At 36.8% G+C, this 21123-nt stretch overlaps 1 protein-coding gene across 2 annotated transcripts in view; it reads left to right on the forward strand.

The window, feature by feature from the left end:
- The window catches only part of TRPM7 (transient receptor potential cation channel subfamily M member 7), a 130545-nt gene that overhangs the window by 47063 nt on the left and 62359 nt on the right, over positions 1-21123 (forward strand). For both annotated transcript variants that reach the window (XM_082616879.1, XM_082616880.1), the window contains exons 7-11: positions 750-921; positions 2157-2331; positions 3415-3538; positions 6017-6089; positions 7870-7970. In XM_082616879.1, coding sequence (XP_082473005.1) covers positions 750-921; positions 2157-2331; positions 3415-3538; positions 6017-6089; positions 7870-7970 — 645 coding nt within the window. The remainder of the gene's footprint in view (positions 1-749; positions 922-2156; positions 2332-3414; positions 3539-6016; positions 6090-7869; positions 7971-21123) is intronic.

Consider the following 21123-nt stretch of genomic DNA (forward strand, 5'->3'; position numbering starts at 1 on the left):
AAGAATAATGCGAAGTCAACCTAAAATATTCATGATCATACCACGACCCTTTCGAAAATGCATTCATAGATACAAAAAGTAGTGTTAATACATTTTGTTTCTGCCTTTTTTTGTATAACTATTTCACACCGTTTCCATGTCATGCCAGTCTTTGTAATTAAATTTTTAATGACGACATTCTATTAAGAATTAATTGTATTGTCTGTTAAGAGTAGTAATCAAATACCGGTGTTTTATTCAAGTAGGTTAAAGACGTGAATTGGTTATAGATATCTTTCAAGAGATTATTAAAAAGGAATTACTGAATTATAATGATCACTTTCAAGTGCAATTAAATTTCTAACATCAATTTTAAAGATTCTACTTATGACTGGAAAAATAACAATATGACATTTGATTGCTTTTATTCAGTGTCCTTTATATATTTCACTTTACTCACTAATAATAGTTTCTTCACATTGTTCGTTTATTTGCTTGTTTGCTGCTGTTTCCTTTGCATGGGATGATGAAATATGGTATATTCTGCAGTGAGAGCCGAAATACAATACTGTGGTTCAACCCATTATTGAATAATCTTCAGTTGCTTAAAAGCTCATGCTTTTTGATATATTCTTTTACATTTTCTATTTGTTGCTATGCATAAATAGAATCTTACCTCCTACTTGCCTTTACAGATTATTTCAGAATTTTTTTTTACTTTATATTAAATTGACTCCTGCCCACTAACTCTCATGTTTGCTATTGTTTAGGTGGTTGCTCCTTACCAAACCTTATTGAACCCTCTGAGCAAATTGAATGTTCTGAATAATCTACATTCCCATTTCATATTGGTGGATGATGGCACTGTTGGAAAGTATGGGGCAGAAGTCAGACTGAGAAGAGAACTTGAAAAAACTATTAATCAGCAAAGAATTCATGCTAGTAAGGGAATTTATAAATTTGTTGTTGTTGAAATTATCCTGGGCTGTATTAATTGCAAGCAGCATTCTAAAAAAAGGTAGACTGTTCTTTAAGTGTTCATTTCCTTATGTAGCAGGATAACATACAAAACAACCATGAATGACCTTACACAAAGTAAGATCTAGGAAAGGAAGTCTGAGATTAAATAGAGTACTCAAATAACAAAGCCAAAGCCACAGAGGTCCATTGCAAGCTTTGTTGCTATTGTAATCCCACTGCAGCTCAAGGAATTCAGAAATATTCTTAATGTATGATATATTCCAATACCCGACTTTGAAATTCAAGATTGAAGAGGAAAAATCATACTTTATTGTGAAGTAAGAATCACCTTGCTTAAAGTTGATAACACGAGTAGGTATCACTCTGGTAGATATGTCTTAAAAGTTAGTATTTTTGACACTGGTCTTCCTTTCTGACCATGGTCAAACTTTCTGGCTCAACATCTGGATTTTTATTTCAAAAAAAAGGAAATTTTATAATTTTAGGACACCAAGCAGGTGAGCTCTATGACAAAGTGAAATAGAAATACAAACTCATAGAACAGTATTTTCAGATTATGATGGAGTCATAGCATCTCCTAAAAATTAAGAATGTCTTAGAATCCTTCATACCCCACTAGGGAATGCCTATATTTTGGATTCTTTCACTGCAATACAAGTTATTGTAAAACAAAAATTGGTATTCACTAAATGTTTTGCTACTCTTAATAGAGGTCTTGGATTTTATTGATCTGTCTATGTAATCCTGATTCCATTGTTAATTTCTCTATTAATGTCTCAATGCATTTGGAATAAAAAATAGACATTTTAAAAGTGATTAAAAACAAATACATATGAGAAGTTCAACTCAAAGTATTAAAAAACTGAAAACCAAATTGGTGTTTTAATTTCTTGTCAAGTTAAACTAGTGAAATATACAAAATAATTATTGCTTTTCAGTGAATATATAAATTATAGTGTGCCTCATATGTTGGATTTTCTAATTTTGTTATTTAGAACAGACTTAAAGTCAGTGTAAAAGTAATTTATTCAGTATTTATTTATATCAGACTATATATCATGTTGAGTACATAAAATTAAGTCAACACAGTCTTATAAGAAATTATATTTTGGCATTTTATTTTTGATTGAGTGAAAACTAAGATTAAATTACTGAATTTTGCCTAATATCATAATTAATCTTTTACCTTTTTTAAGGAATTGGTCAAGGTGTTCCTGTGGTGGCACTTATATTTGAGGGTGGGCCAAACGTTATCCTCACAGTTTTAGAATACCTTCAGGAAAGTCCTCCTGTTCCAGTCGTCGTATGTGAAGGAACAGGCAGGGCTGCAGATCTACTAGCATATATTCATAAACAAACAGAAGAAGGAGGGTAAGTGTATGATTACAACATATTTTTAATAATTTTATGTAATGAGGCTGTGGTTTTTAGAATATTAGATTCTTTCAGTGTTTTATCAATATGAAAATACCTTCTTAAGTCTTGAGGAAATAGCCTGTCTGATACATTATTGGAATGAATTAAAATATAAGTCTTTATAGTGGACAATTTTCAAAGACCTGTTAAATATACAGAGGCACGTATCTTTTGACCCAACAGTTCCATTTCTGATAATTGTTCCTACAAATATACTTGCCTACATGTGAAATAACATATATAACGTTACTCAATACAGTGTGGTTTGTAACAGTAAAAGATTGGAACAAAATAGAACATTTATATCAAGGGGACTAGATAAATAACTTATGGTACATCTGCACAATGGAGTAGTTTGTAGTTACATAAGGTATCTGTATACTAGATTTGGAAAGATTACCAAAATTTGTATGTAAAAAAAGGAAAATGTACAGTAACATGTATATTATGGCACCTTTTATGTAGGAAAAAAGACAAGGAGATAATTGTATGTATTGAAAGAGATCCTCAAACATTATACAAAGTATTAGTGTTTCTTGAAAGCAGTTGAGATGGAATGGCTGATGGAAGACAGTGGGAAAGACACTTTCACTATGAATTTTCACAGTATTGTATTTTATATTATATCATATTTTTGAGCCATGTAAATATATTCCATATTGAGAAAAAGAAATAAAAATGCAAATGTGCTGATATTTAACACATTTTGATAAAATACTGCTTTTTACACCATAATATCTTAAAATTATCTTTATACAATCTTACATGATAAGATATTGTATAACTGATAACATTAACACATGCCTTATTAAAAAAATTAGAAATAATTCAAAGAGAAAAATCACTCCATTCCATTTTCCACCCTTATGACTTACAGTGGGAGTCTAATGAAGGAGAAAATTTCACTCAGGGCCAAGTACTTAATATTAATACAGTATCTTTAAATGTCTTGCCTGGATCCACTAGGACTTGATACTAGATTCTGCAAATAATGGAATTTGAAATCAGTGGATTGAGTTATGTTTCCTCTTACTTCAGGAATCTTCATGATGCAGCAGAGCCTGATATTATTTCAACCATCAAAAAAACATTTAACTTTGGCCAGAGTGAAGCAGTTCATTTATTTCAAACACTGATGGAATGTATGAAAAGAAAGGAGCTCGTAAGTAGATTTCACAGAATAAGCCTTTTTTAAAAATATAAATTTATTTATTTATTTTGGCTGCATTGGGTCTCTGTTGCTGTGCGCGGGCTTTCTCTAGCTGCAGCGAGCGGGGGCTACTCTTTGTTGTGGTGAGTGGGCTTCTCATTGCGGTGGCTTCTCGTTGCGGAGTACAGGCTCTAGGCACATGGGCTTCAGTAGCTGTGGCACGTGGGCTCAGTAGTTGTGGCACACGGGCCCTAGAGCACAGGCTCAGTAGTTGTGGTGCACAGGCTTAGTTGCTCTGCAGCATGTGGGATCTTCCCGGACCAGAGCTTGAACCCGTGTCCCCCTGCATTGGTAGGTGGATTCTTAACCACTGAGCCACCAGGGAAGCCCAGAATAAGCCTTTTTATTTCATTCAAAGTACATTCTAAATTGCTTTTTAATTAATTAATTAATTTTTGGCTGCTCCCCATAGCTTATGGTATCTTAGTTCCCTGACCAGGGATTGAACCCAGGCCCTCTGCAGTGAAAGCATGGAGTCCTAACCACTGGACCTCCAGAGAATTCCCAGTTGGAGAAATACTTTTTTAAAAACTTTGGATTTAAAATTTTAAAATCTTTTTTAACCACGTAAAGATGTAATTTATAATTTTGTTCAAGCTAAGAGATAGCATAGAAGGATTATAGTTTTTTTAAAAATCAATTAATTTATTTCTTTATTTTGGCTGTGTTGGGTCTTTGTTGCGTGCGGGCTCTCTCTAGTTGCTGTGAGCGGGGGCTACTCTTCGTTGCGGTGTGCGGGCTTCTCATTTGTGGTGGCTTCTCTTGTTGTGGAGCAGGGGCTCTAGGCGTGTGGGCTTCAGTAATTGCGGCACGCGGGCTCAGTAGTTGTGGCTCATGGGCTCTAGAGCACAGGCTCAATAGTTGTGGCGCACAGACTTAGTTGCTCCGTGGCATGTGGGATCCTCCCGGACCAGGGATTGAACCCGTGTGTGCCCTGCATTGGCAGGCGGATTCTCAACCACTGCACCACCAGGGAAGCCCCTAGAATATAGTTTTTATATGGTGTGGAGACATGTATTACACTTCTATTTTTGGAAAAGTTTCATAACTAAGCCTCAGTAGATTATGTCCAGGATCAAGGAAGAACTCTAAAGAGTTATTATTGGCTTCTCTAAAATATATTTGGAGGAAAAAACCCTATTTTCCTCTGAGTGAGTGCTCAAATTAAAGATCAGTGCTGCTTCACTATTGATACTATGGGTAAAATAGATAACTAATGAGAACCTGCTGTATAGTATAGCACAGGGAGCTCTACTCAGTGCTCTGTGGTGACCTAAATGAGAAGGAAATCCCAAAAGAGAGGGGATATATGTATATGTATAGCTGATTCACTTTGCTGTACAGTATAAACTAACACAATATTGTAAAGCAATTACACTCCAATAAAAAAAAAATAGAGACCAGTGTTGCTTAATTTCAGTCATCTAGACATGGGCTTAAGTTTACAGAGACAAAAAATTTTAACAGTTCTCTAAGTAGATGGATGATAACATGGTTTGATCTGCCGTTTTCTTTCATGCATTTCATTTTTGTATACTATGAAATGAAGTTAGTTGAAAAATTTGTATTGGGGTTATAACAATAGACTTTTATTTTATGAAAAGGTTATTAAATGAAAACCTCTCTAATGGTATTATGTTTCAAATAACCTTAAATAAATTTCAAGTAAAAGGATTCAACAAAACACTTCTCATTCAAGAACACATATATTTACTTGAACTGAGTAAGTGTCCACTCTGCAGAAGAAACAGCAGGATTTACTCAGATTAGAATCTATATAGCCTTAGCTCATAAATTGCTTATTCTAGTAATGGACATAAAATATATAAAAAATTAATATAATATGAAACCAAACATTTTGAATATACTTGAATTTTATTTATTTTATATTTTTTTAAAATTTATAATTTATTTATTTTGGGCTGTGTTGGGTCTTCATTGCTGCGTGTGGGCTTTCTCTAGTTGCGGCGAGTGGGGGCTGCTCTTCGTTGCAGTGTGTGTGAGCTTCTCATTGCAGTGGCTTCTCTTGTTGCGGAACACAGGCTCTAGGCACACGGGCTTCAGTAGTTGTGGCATGTGGGCTCAGTAATTGTGGCTCACGGGCTCTAGAGCGCAGGCTCAATAGTTGTGGCGCCCAGGCTTAGTTGCTCCGTGGCATGTGGGATCTTCCTGGACAAGGAATCAAACTCGTGTCCCCTGCATTGGCAGGTGGATTCTTAACCACTGTGCCACCTGGGAAGTCCCTACTTGAATTTTATTTGGTAAATGATACAAATTCTTTAATTTTCTGTGCTTTGATTGTAATGAAATTATTTCTGACCCAAAAAAACTATATCTGCCAAGTAGTTTGCAGTTACTTTGTGATTTATATGCCTATGTCTTAGGTTATAAAATATAAAGGCATAATATTATGAATTGATCTTTAAATAGATTACTGTTTTCCACATTGGATCAGATGAACATCAAGATATAGATGTAGCAATACTTACTGCACTGCTTAAAGGTAAGACTTAAAATTTATTTGTTAGGTCTCTCATTTATAGTGTTTTTATATAAGTTAGGATTTTTTAATTTGACTAAATGAGAATTGAATTTTTTAATAGTTTTTCTTTGAAAAAGACACAGTGTTCACTTTCTTTGACAAATATGTTTTTGTTTTTAATCTTATAACTTTTAAAAAAGTTCATACCAGGATTTATGCCATTAGACCTATTTAATTATCCTGTTATGAATGTGTCAAACATGTCACATTTTTAATTGGCTGAAAAATAAGTGTTTAAAAGTAATAGAGTATTAGTTAATAGAAATTAAGGATAGCATTCTTAAATGTGCTATTTTCATTAGGAAGGAAAATTTGGAAAGAAAACTAATGGTATCTTCTAGGACTAAGGGGTTAATGCACATGCAGTTAAATTGTTTTCCTCTCATTATCTTTCCAAAGACATCTAAATGATAAGACAAACAATACTATAGTGAAAAATCTTTTCAAAAATTAGAAACTAAAATGTTGTTCTGAGTACCTGAAAGTCCAAGTATGCAGTGAGGTGGTAGAAGCAGAGCAAGAGGGCACTATCTTAGCATTCACAAGAATTTCCCAAATATTAGACTACAATGAGTTGCCAATAGATCAAACATTTGAAAAATACTATAATAAAATATAACATATGTACAACATCTGAGAATAAGAGATCATAAGCAATAGGAAGCCCAGAAGCCATAAAGGGAAAGATCAATAAATGCAATTGCATAAAAATAAAAAATTAAAAGAGAGCACCTAATATTTGCTGTGTACTTTCTGTGTACTAGCTACTGTGCTTTAGTGGTTTATGTTGTTTACCCTTGTGACAACCCTAAGAGGAAGATTTCCTATTATTTTCCTCATTTTATAGATGAGAAAACTAAGAACAGGAATGTGGAAGGATCACAAAAAGGTGTAAATTAGTAATAAAAAGATGAATACCTCATGGAAGAATGAGTCAAAATTTAAGTAAAAGATTTTAGCAGAATACAAATGCTTGGGGGAAATGTGGAAATGATGGAAAGATGTTATAATTTTAAAAAAAACAAATTAAAAAAAAAAAAGCTTTTTATCCTCCTACTGGGTATTTGTATACTCCTGATGGATGGTATAACCTTTCTGGAATATATTTTGGCAGTGTATCAAAAGCTTTAAATTATATACCCTTCTACACAGCAATTTGGCTTCTACAGATTCATCCTGTTAAATATGTGCACAAAGATACACTCACCAGAAAATTCAAAATAACGTGAAATGTCCACTAGTTAGGACATTTGTTGAATAAATTTTAGTTCACCTTTAAAAGGTATTTATATATATATAAGGTGCATCTATATGTACTGTTATTGAAAACTAAATATACATAAAGCAGGCTGAGTATTTTGTATAGTATGACCTACTTTTGCATAAACAATTAAAAATATATGTATGAACTTATATATGCACAGAAAACACCTGTAAGGATATTTTTCATAATATTAACAGTCAATACTATTGCTGTGATAGAAACAGATCCTCTTTCTTTTCTATTCATTCTTGTGCATTCTGAATTGTTTGCGATGGATGAGGCTGTGTCTTTGCTATAGTTGGAAAATAAAAGTCCTCAACCCTGGGGTAACCTTATCTTTCTGAGGCAGGCTACCTCTGAATAGTGACTAACACCAGCTGTGTAAGTTAATTAAAGGGGGAGGAGGGGAATTCATGTGTTCATATTTTATGGAGATAAATTAATTGAACTTGTCGACTGTTTTCTTTATTCGATTAGGCACTAATGCATCTGCATTTGACCAGCTCATCCTTACATTGGCATGGGATAGAGTTGACATTGCCAAAAATCATGTATTTGTTTATGGACAGCAGTGGCTGGTATGTAAATAATCTATATAAACAGTGTAATTAAATTAAGCTAAGTTAATATCAAAGTATTTGCTGAAACTGTGACCTAACTTGACATTTACCTGTCAGTCAAAAGTGCAAACTTATTGTAGCCAAACATTTCTGCAACATTCAGATCCATTTAGGATTTAATAAGTTCTGTTTGCCTCTTGATAAAAACTGTGATTTTTATAGGGTATAGATCTTTAAAAATCCTGTAACTGAAAAAAGTTTTAGAAATAGTGCTCTTTGCATCTGTGTTTGTCAGGAATGTTGGCCTGTAATTTTCTTTTCTTCTGGGGTCCTTGTCTGGTTTTGGTATCAGAGTAATGCTGGACTCATAAAATGAGTTTGGAAGAGTTTGAGAAGGATTGGTATTAGTTCTTTGAATGTTTGGTTAAATTCACCAGTGAAGCTGTCTGGTCCTTAACTAGTAATCAGACTGTTCAGAACTTCTATTTCATCATGATTTGGTCTTGATAGGTTGTATGTTTCTAGGAATTTATCTATTTCTTCTAGGCTGTCGGTTTGTTGGCATGTAATTGTTCATATTAACCTCTTAATGATCCTTTGTATTTCTGTGGTATCAGTTGTAACATCTGTTTCATTTTTGATTTTATTTATTTGAGTCCTCTCTTTTTTTTTCTTCCTGAGTCTAGCTAAGGGTTTGTCAACTTTATCTTTTCTAGTTTCATTCTAGTTGTCTTTTCAATCTGTTTCATTTATATCTGTTCTAATTTTCGTTACTTTCTTCCTTCTACTAACTTTGAGTATCGTTTGTTCTTTTTATGGTTTCTTGAGGTGTAAAGTTAGGTTATTTGAGACTTTTCTTGTTTTTTGAGGTAGGCATTTATCACTGTGAACTTCCCTGTTGGAACTGCTTTTGCTGCATCCCACAAATTTTGGTATGTTATATTTCCATTTTTGTTTCTCTCGAGGTACTTTTTATTTATTTATTTATTTGGCTGCATTGGGTCTTTGTTGCTGTGCACGGGCTTTCTCTGGTTGCAGTGAGCGGGGTCTACTCTTCGTTGCAGTGTGCGGGCTTCTCATTGCAGTGGCTTCTCTTGTTGCGGAGCACGGGCTCTAGGCACATGGGCTTCAGTAGTTGTGGCACGCAGGCTCAGTAGTTGTGGCACGCAAGCTCTAGAGTGCAGGTTCAGCAGTTGTGGCGCATGGGCTTAGTTGCTCTGTGGCATGTGGGATCTTCCTGGGCCAGGGCTCGAACACGTGTCCCCTGCATTGGCAGGTGGATTCTTAACCACTGCCACCAGGGAAGCCCTCTCAAGGTACTTCTTAATTTCTTTTTTGATTTCTTCTTTGACCCATTCATTGGTTGTTGAGTAGTATGTTGTTTGATCTTCATGTATTTATGAATTTTCCAGTTTTCTTTGTGTAATTTCTAGTTTCATACCATTGTGGTCAGAAAAGATGCTTGATATGATTTCAATCTTCTTAAATTTATTAAGACTTGTTTTGTGGTCTAACATGGTCTATCCTGTAAAATTTTCCATGTGCACTTGAGAAGAATGTATTCTCTTGCATTTGGATGGAACGTTCTATATATCTATTAAGTCCATTGGTCTATGTATCATTTAAGGCTGATGTTTTCTTACTGATTTTCTGTCTGGATGATCTATCCACTGATGTAAGTGGGTATTAAAGTCCCCTATTATTTTGTATTGCTGTCTGTTTCTCCCTTTAAGACTGTTAATATTTGTTTTATGTATTTATATGCTCCTATGATGGGTACATAAATATTTACGTATATTGTATCTTCTTGTTGAATTGACTCCTTTATCATTATGTGCCATCCATCTTTGTTTCTTATTACAGTCTTTTTTTTAAAGTCTATTTTGTCTGATATAAGTAAGCTTTCTTTTGGTTTCCATTTGCATGGAATATCCTTTTCCATTTCTTCACTTTCAGTCTATATGTGTGTCTTTACATCTAAAGTGAGTGTCTTGTAGGCAGCGTATAGATAGGTCTTGTGTTTTTATCCATTCAGCTACTCTGTGTCTTTGAATTGTTGAACTTAGTCCATTTACATTTAAAATAATTATTATAAGTATGTACTTACCAATATTTTGTTAATTGTTTTCTGGCTGTTTTTGTAGTTCCATTCTGTTCCTTTTTTCTCTCTCTCTTGCTCTCTTCTTTTGTGATTTGATGACTTTAGTGATATGCTTATATTTTTTTCTCTTTGTCTTGTGTATTTGTCTTTTGTGTATAGGTTTTTGCTTTGTGTTTACCATGAGGGTTACATATAATAACATATCTATAATGTCTATTTTATGTTGATAACCACTTGTTTGATCCCATTCTAAATCTCAACATTTTTATATTCCCCTTTCCTCTTTTCTGTTTTTCATGTCACAGTTTACATCTTTTTACCTCAAGTATCCCTTAACTAATTATTGTAATCATGGCTATTTTTACTACTTTTGTCTTTCAACCTTTATTCTAACTTCATAAGTGATTAATCTACTATTTTTACTATATATTTACCTTTTCAGTGAGATTTCTTTCATATGTTTTCTTGTTACTAATTACCACCCTTTCTTTTCAGCTTAAAAGAAGCTGCTTTAACATTTCTTGAAAGGCTGGTTTAGTGGTAATCAACCTCTTTAGCTTTTGCTAGTTTGGAAAAGTCTTTCTTTCAATTCAGAATAAGAATTTTTGCCAGGTAGAGTATTCTTGGTTGGAAGTTTTTTCTTTCTGTACTTTGAATATATCATGCCACTCCCTTCTGGCCTGCAAAGTTTCTGCTGAAAAATATGCTGATAGTCTTATGGAGGTTCCCTTGTATGTAACAAGTTGTTTTTCTCTTGCTGCTTTTCATATTCCTTCCTTGTCTTTAACTTTTGGCATTTCAATTATGTCTTGGTGTGGGTCTCTATAGGTTCACCTTATTTGAAACTCTCTGAGCTTCCTGTATCTGGATGTCTGTTTTCTTCCCCAGGTTAGGGAAGTTTCCGCCATTATTTCTTCAAATACAATTTCTGCCCCTTTGTCTCTCTCTTCTGGGAACCCTAAAATGTATCAGTCCATTTGATGTTGTCCCTTATTAAGTCCCTTAAGCTAACTTCACTTTTTTAAAAGTTCTTTTTGCTACTCTGGGTGAATTATACCACCTTGTCTCCAAGTTGACAGATCCTTTCTTCTGCTTCATCTAGTCTGCTCTTGAACCCTGTTAGTATATTTTTCAGTTCAGTTTTTTATTCTTCAGCTCTATGACTTATATTTGGTACTTTCTTAGATTTTCCATCTCTTTGTTGAAGTTCTCACTGTGTTCATTCTTTTCCACAATTCGGTGAGCATCTTTATAATAATTACTTTGAGCTCTTTATCAGGTAAATTACTTATCTCCATTTCATTGAGGTTTTTTCCTGAGGTTTTATCTTGTTCTTTCATTTGGAACATATTTCTCAGTTTCTCCATTTTACTTGACTGTGTTTTGGTTTCTGTACAGTAGATGAAATAACCACCTCTTCCAGTCTTGAAGAAGTAGCTTTGTGTAGGGGATGAGCCTTATCAATCAACCTTGACTCAGCTTTTTGTTCTCTCTCAAACCTTTCTGCTTGTTCAAGGAACATATTGTATTTTTACTAGCCCCAGTAGTTGAGAATGTGCAGTTACCTATCAGTGTCCCTAAGGGGAGTATTTCAGCATCCAGATTCAGACTGACTGGAATCCATGCCCTCAGACAACATCTTTTGAAAATCTTCAACAGAATATTTAGGAAACTGAATTCAACAATACTTTTTTTTTTTGCGGTACGCGGGCCTCTCACTGTTGTGGCCTCTCTCGTTGCGGAGCACAGGCTCCGGACGCGCAGGTCCAGCAGCCATGGCTCACGGGTGCAGCCACTCCGCAGCATGTGGGATCTTCCCAGCCCGGGGCACGAACCCGTATCCCCTGCATCGGCAGGCGGACTCTCAACCACTGCACCACCAGGGAAGCCCTCAACAATACTTTTAAAGGACCATATACCATAATCAAGTGGGATTTATTCCAGGGATCTGCAAATCAGTCAACGTGATATATCACATTAAGAAAAACAATGATAAAAATCATATAATCAACTCAGTGGATACAGAAAAAGCATTTCACATGATTCTATGTCCATTTATGATAAAGACTCTCAACAAAGCAGGTATAGAGGGGATGCACCTCAACATAGTAAAGGCATATATGACATAATAAAGGCCTACAGCTAACATCATACTCAGTGGTGAAGAGTTGAAAGCTTTTCCTTTAAGATCAGGAATAAGACAAAGATGCCCACTCTTGCTACTTTTATTCAGCATAGTATTGGAAGCCCTAGCCACAGCACTTAGGCAGGAAAAAGTAATAAAAGGCATCTAAATTGGAAAGGAAGAAATAAAACTCTCACTCTTTGCTGATGACATGATACTATGTGTAGAAAACCCTAAAGACTTCACCAAAAAACTGTTGGAACTGATAAATGAGTTCAGCAAAGTTGTAGGATACAAAATAAATATGCATAAATTTGTTGTGTTTCTATACACTAATAACAAAATATCTGAAAGAGAAATTAAGAAAACAATCCCACTTGCAATTGCATCAAAAAGAATAAATTACCTAGGAATAAATTCAACCAAGAAGATGAAAGATCTGTGAACTAAAAACTATAATATGTTGATGAAAGAAATTGAAGAAGATACAGAGAAATGGAAAGATATTTTGTGCTCATTGATTGGGAGAATCAGTATTGCTAAAATGTCTATACTACCCAAAGCAATCTACAGATTCCGTGCAATCTCTATCGAAATTCCAATGGCATTTTTCACAGAAATAGAACAAGAAATTCTAAAATTTGTATGGAACCACAAAAGATCCTGAATAGCCAAAACAATCTTGAGAAAGAAGAACAAAGCTGGAGGCATTATGCTTCCTGATTTCAAACTGTGTCACAAAGTTATGGTAATTTAAACAGTATGGTATTGGCATAAAAATAGATAAATAGGTCAGTGGAACAGAATAGAGAGCCCAGAAATAAACTCATGCACATATGGTCAATTAATTTAGGACAGAGTAGTCAAGAATATACAATGGGAGGACAGTGTTTTCAATTATTGATGTTGGGAAAATTGGACAGCCACATGCAGAAGACTGAAACTTGACCACTGTCTTATACCACACACAAAAATTAATTCATAATTAATTGAACATAAGACCTGAAACCATAAAACTTTTAAAAGAAAACATAGGTGGTAAGATCCTTGACATAGGTTTTGGTGATGATTTTTTCAATTAACCAGACTAATACAGGAATGTTATTGTTGGTAACTTAAAATCCATGGGGAACAGAAGAACACCCCTTACAAGTACAGGATAAGAAAAGAAAGGAGACACCAGAAATACAGCTACACGTGGAACAACTCCTACAGAACACCTACTGAACGCTGGCAGAAGACCCCAGACCTCCCAAAAGGCAAGAAACTCCCCACATACCTGGGTAGGGCAAAGCGGAGAGATTCCCGCACAGAGGATCGGTGCCGAGCGGCACTCACCAGCCCGAGAGGCTTGTCTGCTCGCCCGCCGGGGCACGCAGTGCTGGAAGCTGAGGCTCGGGCTTCGGTCAGAGCGCAGGGAGAGGACTGGGGCTGGTGGCGAGAACTCAGCCTGAAGGGGGCTAATGTGCCACAGCTAGCCGGGAGGGAGTCCGGGAAAACTCTAGAGCTGCCGAAGAGGCAAGAGACTTTTTCTTCCCTCTTGGTTTCCTGGTGCGCGAGGAGAGGGGATTAAGAGCGCTGCTTAAAGGGGCTCCACGGACGGGCGCGAGTCGCGACTGAAAGCGCGGAGCCCAGTGACAGGCGTGGGACGCTGGGGCTGCTGCTGCCGCCGCCAAGAAGCCTGTGTGCGAGCGCAGGTCACTGCCCACACCGCCCTTCCGGGAGCCTGTGCAGCCCGCCACTGCCGGAGTCCCGGGATCCAGGGGCGGCTTCCCTGGGAGAACGCACGGCGCGCCTCGGGCTGGTGCAACGTCACGCCGACCTCTGCCGCTGCAGGCTCGCCCCGCACTCCGTGCCCCTCCCTCCCTCCTGGCCTGAGTGAGCCAGAGTCCCCGAAGAGGCTGCTCCTTTAACCCTGTCCTATCTGAGCGAAGAACAGACGCCCTCCGGCGACCTACACGCAGAGGCGGGGCCAAATCCAAAGCTGAGACCTAGGAGCTGTGAGAACAAAGAAGAGAAAGGGAAACCTCTCCCAGCAGCCTCAGAAGCAGCGGATTAAAGCTCCACAATCAACTTGATGTACCCTGCATCTGTGGAATACATGAATAGACAACACATCATCCCAAATTGAGGAGCCAGGAGTCAGTGCTGTGCCTCTGAGGTGGGAGAGCCAACTTCAGGACACTGGTCCACAAGAGACCTCCCAGCTCCACATAATATCAAACGGCGAAAATCTTCCAGAGATCTCCATCTCAACACCAGCACCCAGCTTCACTCAACGACCAGCAGGCTACAGTGCTGGACACCCTAAGCCAAACAACTAGCAAGACAGGAACACAACGCCACCCATTAGCAGAGAGGTGGCCTAAAATCATAAAAAGTCCACAGACACCCCAAAACACACCACCAGACGTGGACCTGCCCACCAGAAAGACAAGATCCAGCCTCATCCACCAGAACACAGGCACTAGTCCCCTCCACCAGGAAGCCTACACAACCCACTAAACCAACCTTAGCCACTGGGGACAGACACCAAAAACAACAGGAACTACGAACCTGCAGCCTGCAAAAAGGAGACCCCAAACACAGTAACATAAGCAAAATGAGAAGACAGAAAAACACACAGCAGGAGAAGGAGCAAGATAAAAACCCACCAGACCTAACAAATGAAGAGGTAATAGGCACTCTACCTGAAAAAGAATTCAGAATAATGATGGTAAAGATGATCCAAGATTCTATTTCCCAGATACAAAATCTTGGAAATAGAATAGACAAAATGCAAGAAACAGTTAACAAGGACCTAGAAGAACTAAAGATGAATCAAGCATCGATTAAAAACACAATACATGAAATAAAAAATACTCTAGATGGGATCAATAGCAGAATAACTGAGGCAGAAGAACGGATAAGTGAGGTGGAAGATAAAATAGTGGAAATAACTGCTGCAGAGCAAAATAAAGAAAAAAGAATGAAAAGAACAGAGGACAGTCTCAGAGACCTCTGGGACAACATTAAACGCACCAACATTCGAATTATAGGGGTTCCAGAAGAAGAAGAGAAAAAGAAAGGGACTGAGAAAATATTTGAAGAGATTATAGTTGAAAACTTCCCTAATATGGGAAAGGAAATAGTTAATCAAGTCCAGGAGGCACAGAGAGTCCCATACAGAATAAATCCAAGGAGAAATACGCCAAGACACATATTAATCAAACTGTCAAAAATTAAACACAAAGAAATCATATTAAAAGCAGCAAGGCAGAAACAACAAATAACACACAAGGGAATCCCCATCAGGATAACAGCTGATCTCTCAGCAGAAACTCTACAAGCCAGAAGGGAGTGGCAGGACATACTTAAAGTGATGAAGGAGAAAAACCTGCAACCAAGATTACCCAGCAAGGATCTCATTCAGATTTGATGGAGAAATTAAAACGTTTACAGACAAGCAAAAGCTGAGAGAGTTCAGCACCACCAAACCAGCTTTACAACAAATGCTAAAGGAACTTCTCTAGGCAAGAAACACAACAGAAGGAAAAGACCTACAATAATGAACCCAAAACAATTAAGAAAATGGGAATAGGACCATACATATCGATAATTACCTTAAATGTAAATGGACTAAATGCTCCCACCAAAAGACACAGAGTGGCTGAATGGATACAAAAACAAGACCCATCTATATGCTGTCTACAAGAGACCCACTTCAGACCTAGAGACACATACAGACTGAAAGTAAGGGGATGGAAAAAGATATTCCATGCAAATGGAAACCAAAAGAAAGCTGGAGTAGCAATTCTCATATCAGACAAAATAGACTTTAAAATAAGGACTACTAGAAGAGACAAAGAAGGACACTACATAATGATCAAGGGATCGATCCAAGAAGAAGATATAACAATTGTAAATATTTATGCACCCAACATAGGAGCACCTCAATACATAAGGCAAATACTAACAGCCATAAAAGGAGAAATCGACAGTAACACACTCATAGTAGGGGACTTTAACACCCCACTTTCACCAATGGACAGATCATCCAAAATGAAAATAAATAAGGAAACACAAGCTTTAAATGATACATTAAACAAGATGGACTTAATTGATATTTATAGGACATTCCATCCAAAAACAACAGAATACACATTTTTCTCAAGTGCTCATGGAACATTCTCCAGGATAGATCATATCTTGGGTCACAAATCAAGCCTTGGTAAATTTAAGAAAATTGAAATTGTATCAAGTATCTTTTCCGACCACAATGCTATGAGACTAGATATCAATTACAGGAAAAGAGCTGTAAAAAATACAAACACATGGAGGCTAAACAATACACTACTTAATAACGAAGTGATCACTGAAGAAATCAAAGAGGAAATTAAAAAATACCTAGAAACAAATGACAATGGAGACACGACGACCCAAAACCTATGGGATGCAGCAAAAGCAGTGCTAAGAGGGAAGTTTATAGCAGTACAATCCCACCTTAAGAAACAGGAAACATCTCGAATAAACAACCTAACCTTGCACCTAAAGCAATTAGAGAAAGAAGAACAAAAACATCCCAAAGTTAGCAGAAGGAAAGAAATCATAAAAATCAGATCAGAAATAAATGAAAAAGAAATGAAGGAAACGATAGCAAAGATCAATAAAACTAAAAGCTGGTTCTTTGAGAAGATAAACAAAATTGATAAACCATTAGCCAGACTCATCAAGAAAAAAAGGGAGAAGACTCAAATCAATAGAATTAAAAATGAAAAAGGAGAAGTAACAACTGACACTACAGAAATAAAAAAGATCATGAGAGATTACTATAAGCAACTCTATGCCAATAAAATGGACAACCTGGAAGAAATGGACAAATTCTTAGAAATGCACAACCTGCCGAGACTGAATCAGGAAGAAATAGAAAATATGAACAGACCAATCACAAGCACTGAAATTGAAACTGTGATAAAAAATCTTCCAACAAACAAAAGCCCAGGACCAGATGGCTTCACAGGCGAATTCTATCAAGCATTTAGAGAAGAGCTAACACCTGTCCTTCTGAAACTCTTCCAAAATATAGCAGAGGGAGGAACACTCCCAAACTCATTCTACGAGGCCACCATCACCTTGATACCAAAACCAGGCAAGGATGTCACAAAGAAAGAAAACTACAGGCCAATATCACTGATGAACATAGATGCAAAAATCCTCAACAAAATCCTAGCAAACAGAATCCAACAGCACATTAAAAGGATCATACACCATGATCAAGTGGGGTTTATTCCAGGAATGCAAGGATTCTTCAATATACGCAAATCAATCAACGTGATACACCATATTAACAAACTGAAGGAGAAAAACCATATGATCATCTCAATAGATGCAGAGAAAGCTTTCGACAAAATTCAACACCCATTTATGATAAAAACCCTGCAGAAAGTAGGCATAGAGGGAACTTTCCTCAACGTAATAAAGGCCATATATGACAAACCCACAGCCAGCATCGTCCTCAATGGTGAAAAACTGAAACCATTTCCACTAAGATCAGGAACTAGACAAGGTTGCCCACTTTCACCACTCTTATTCAACCTAGTTTTGGAAGTTTTAGCCACAGCAATCAGAGAAGAAAAGGAAATAAAAGGAATCCAAATTGGAAAAGAAGAAGTAAAGCTGTCACTGTTTGCAGATGACATGATACTATACATAGAGAATCCTAAAGATGCTACCAGAAAACTACTAGAGTTAATCAATGAATTTGGTAAAGTTGCAGGATACAAAATTAATGCACAGAAATCTCTGGCATTCCTATATACTGATGATGAAAAATCTGAAAGAGAAATCAAGGAAACACTCCCATTTACCATTGCAACAAAAAGAATAAAATATCTAGGAATAAACCTACCTAAGGAGACAAAAGACCTGTATGCAGAAAATTATAAGACACTGATGAAAGAAATTAAAGATGATACAAATAGATGGAGAGATGTACCATGTTCTTGGATTGGAAGAATCAACATTGTGAAAATGACTCTACTACCCAAAGCAATCTACAGGTTCAGTGCAATCCCTATCAAACTACCACTGGCATTTTTCACAGAACTAGAACAAAAAATTTCACAATTTGTATGGAAACACAAAAGACCCCGAATAGCCAAAGCAATCTTGAGAACGAAAAATGGAGCTGGAGGAATCAGGCTCCCTGACTTCAGACTATACTACAAAGCTACAGTAATCAAGACAGTATGGTACTGGCACAAAAACAGAAAGATAGATCAATGGAACAGGATAGAAAGCCCAGAGTTAAACCCACGGACATATGGTCACCTTATCTTTGATAAAGGAGGCAGGAATGTACAGTGGAGAAAGGACAGCCTCTTCAATAAGTGGTGCTGGGAAAACTGGATAGGGACATGTAAAACTATGAGATTAGATCATTCCCTAACACCATACACAAAAATAAGCTCAAAATGGATTAAAGACCTAAATGTAAGGCCAGACACTATCAAACTCTTAGAGGAAAACATAGGCAGAACACTCTATGACATAAATCACAGCAAGATCCTTTTTGACCCACCTCCTAGAGAAATGGAAATAAAGACAAAAATAAACACATGGGACCTAATGAAACTTAAAAGCTTTTGCACAGCAAAGGAAACCATAAACAAGACCAAAAGACAACCCTCAGAATGGGAGAAAATATTTGCCAATGAAGCAACTGACAAAGGATTAATCTCCAAAATTTATAAGCAGCTCATGCAGCTCAATAACAAAAAAACAAACAACCCAATCCAAAAATGGGCAGAAGACCTAAATAGACATTTCTCCACAGAAGATATACAGACTGCCAACAAACACATGAAAGAATGCTCAACATCTTTACTCATTAGAGAAATGCAAATCAAAACTACAATGAGATATCATCTCACACCAGTCAGAATGGCCATCATCAAAAAATCTAGAAACAATAAATGCTGGAGAGGGTGTGGAAAAAAGGGAACACTCTTGCACTGCTGGTGGGAATGTGAATTGGTACAGCCACTATGGAGAACGGTACGGAGGTTCCTTAAAAAACTACAATATAGAACTACCATATGACCCAGCAATCCCATTACTGGGCATATACCCTGAGAAAACCATAATTCAAAAAGAGACATGTACCAAAATGTTCATAGCAGCCCTATTTACAATAGCCCAGAGATGGAAACAACCTAAGTGTCCATCATCGGATGAATGGATAAAGAAGATGTGGCACATATATACAATGGAATATTACTCAGCCATAAAAAGTATGAAATTGAGCTATTTGTAATGAGGTGGATAGACCTAGAGTCTGTCATACAGAGTGAAGTAAGTCAGAAAGAGAAAGACAAATACTGTATGCTAACACATATATATGGAATTTAAGAAAAAAAAATGTCATGAAGAACATAGGGGTAAGACAGGAATAAAGACACAGACCTACTAGAGAATGGACTTGAGGATATGGGGAGGGGGAAGGGTAAGCTGTGACAAAGTGAAAGAGCGGCATGGACATATATACACTACCAAACGTGAGGTAAATAGCTAGTGGGAAGCAGCCGCATAGCACAGGGAGATCAGCTTGGTACTTTGTGACCGCCTGGAGGGGTGGGATAGGGAGGGTGGGAGGGAGACGCAAAAGGGAGGGGATATGGAAACATATGTATATGTATAACTGATTAAATTTGTTATAAAGCAAAAATAAATAAATAAATAAATAAATAAATAAATAAATAAATAAATAAAAAGAAAGGAGAGAGGACCAACTGAGCAATAGAGTAAATGTTGTTAATGTTAGAATAAGTTAATAACAAATCAGATTTGTATGTGATACGAGAAAGTAGGAGATAATCTTAACTAAAATAGGAATAACATGCCATGATCAATTACAGGCTGTTAATATATGAGAAATTGAATAAGTATTACATTCTTATAAGTTAGTTGTGCCTTGTTTTTAAGTGCAATGCCAAAATATTTTCCTTGTTATGAAATAGAACTGAGTGGTGAAAAAAAAATGCCAGAAAACATATCTGCCGTCTGATCATCATGCATCATGCATAAGGCATGCATTTAGTCTGTACACTAAAAAGATTTTGGAGACCCTATCCTTTGCAAAGTAATGGAAATCAAGGGTAGATTGGGTAAAGAAATGGTAATAGAAACTGCTGTAGAGAAGTTGTATAGTAAAGTAGTATGGTAAACTTCTGAAGACAATAAAGATTTAAAAACAACAGGTGAAAAAACCCAATGATTTTTTAAATTTTTATTTATTTTATTTATTTATTTTTGGCTGCGTTGGGTGTTTATTGCTGCACGCAGGCTTTCTCTAGTTGCGGGGAGTGGGGGCTACTCTTCGTTTGCCGTGTGCAGGCTTCTTATTGTGGTGGCTTCTCTTATTGCAGAGCATGGGCTCTAGGCACGCGGGCTCAGTAGCTGTGGCTCATGGGCTCTAGAGTGCAGGCTCAGTAGTTGTGGCGCACAGGCTTAGTTGCTCCACGGCATGTGGGATCTTCCCAGACCAGGGCTCGAACCCATGTCCCCTGCATTGGCAGGCGGATTCTTAACCACGTGCTACCAGGGAAGCCCAAACCCAGTGATTTTGGTATTGATTTTCACGACAAAGTTTTTTATCCTATGATACCAAAATATTTAAAACTATACAGAAGCAATGAGGTATTACTAAAATATTAATATATCAGTAATACTAAATATACTAATATTATTACATTAGTAAGATGACTTTTATAATGCTTCTCAGTGAAATTTCTGTATTTGTGTCTTCACTGATTTTAGAGTATTTGATTCAGTGTCTGTTGAAGTCTGTAAAAGTGTCTCTAAAAACTTACAAGGGGGTGCTACAAATGCCGACTGATATGGGTGTTATATTAAACTGCAGTGCCGCATGTTGTATTGCTGTTAAGAGATATAATTTTTCTCTGACG

Source organism: Mesoplodon mirus (assembly GCF_964341445.2).
Source record: "Mesoplodon mirus genome assembly, chromosome: 4".
Lineage (NCBI taxonomy): Eukaryota > Metazoa > Chordata > Mammalia > Artiodactyla > Ziphiidae > Mesoplodon > Mesoplodon mirus.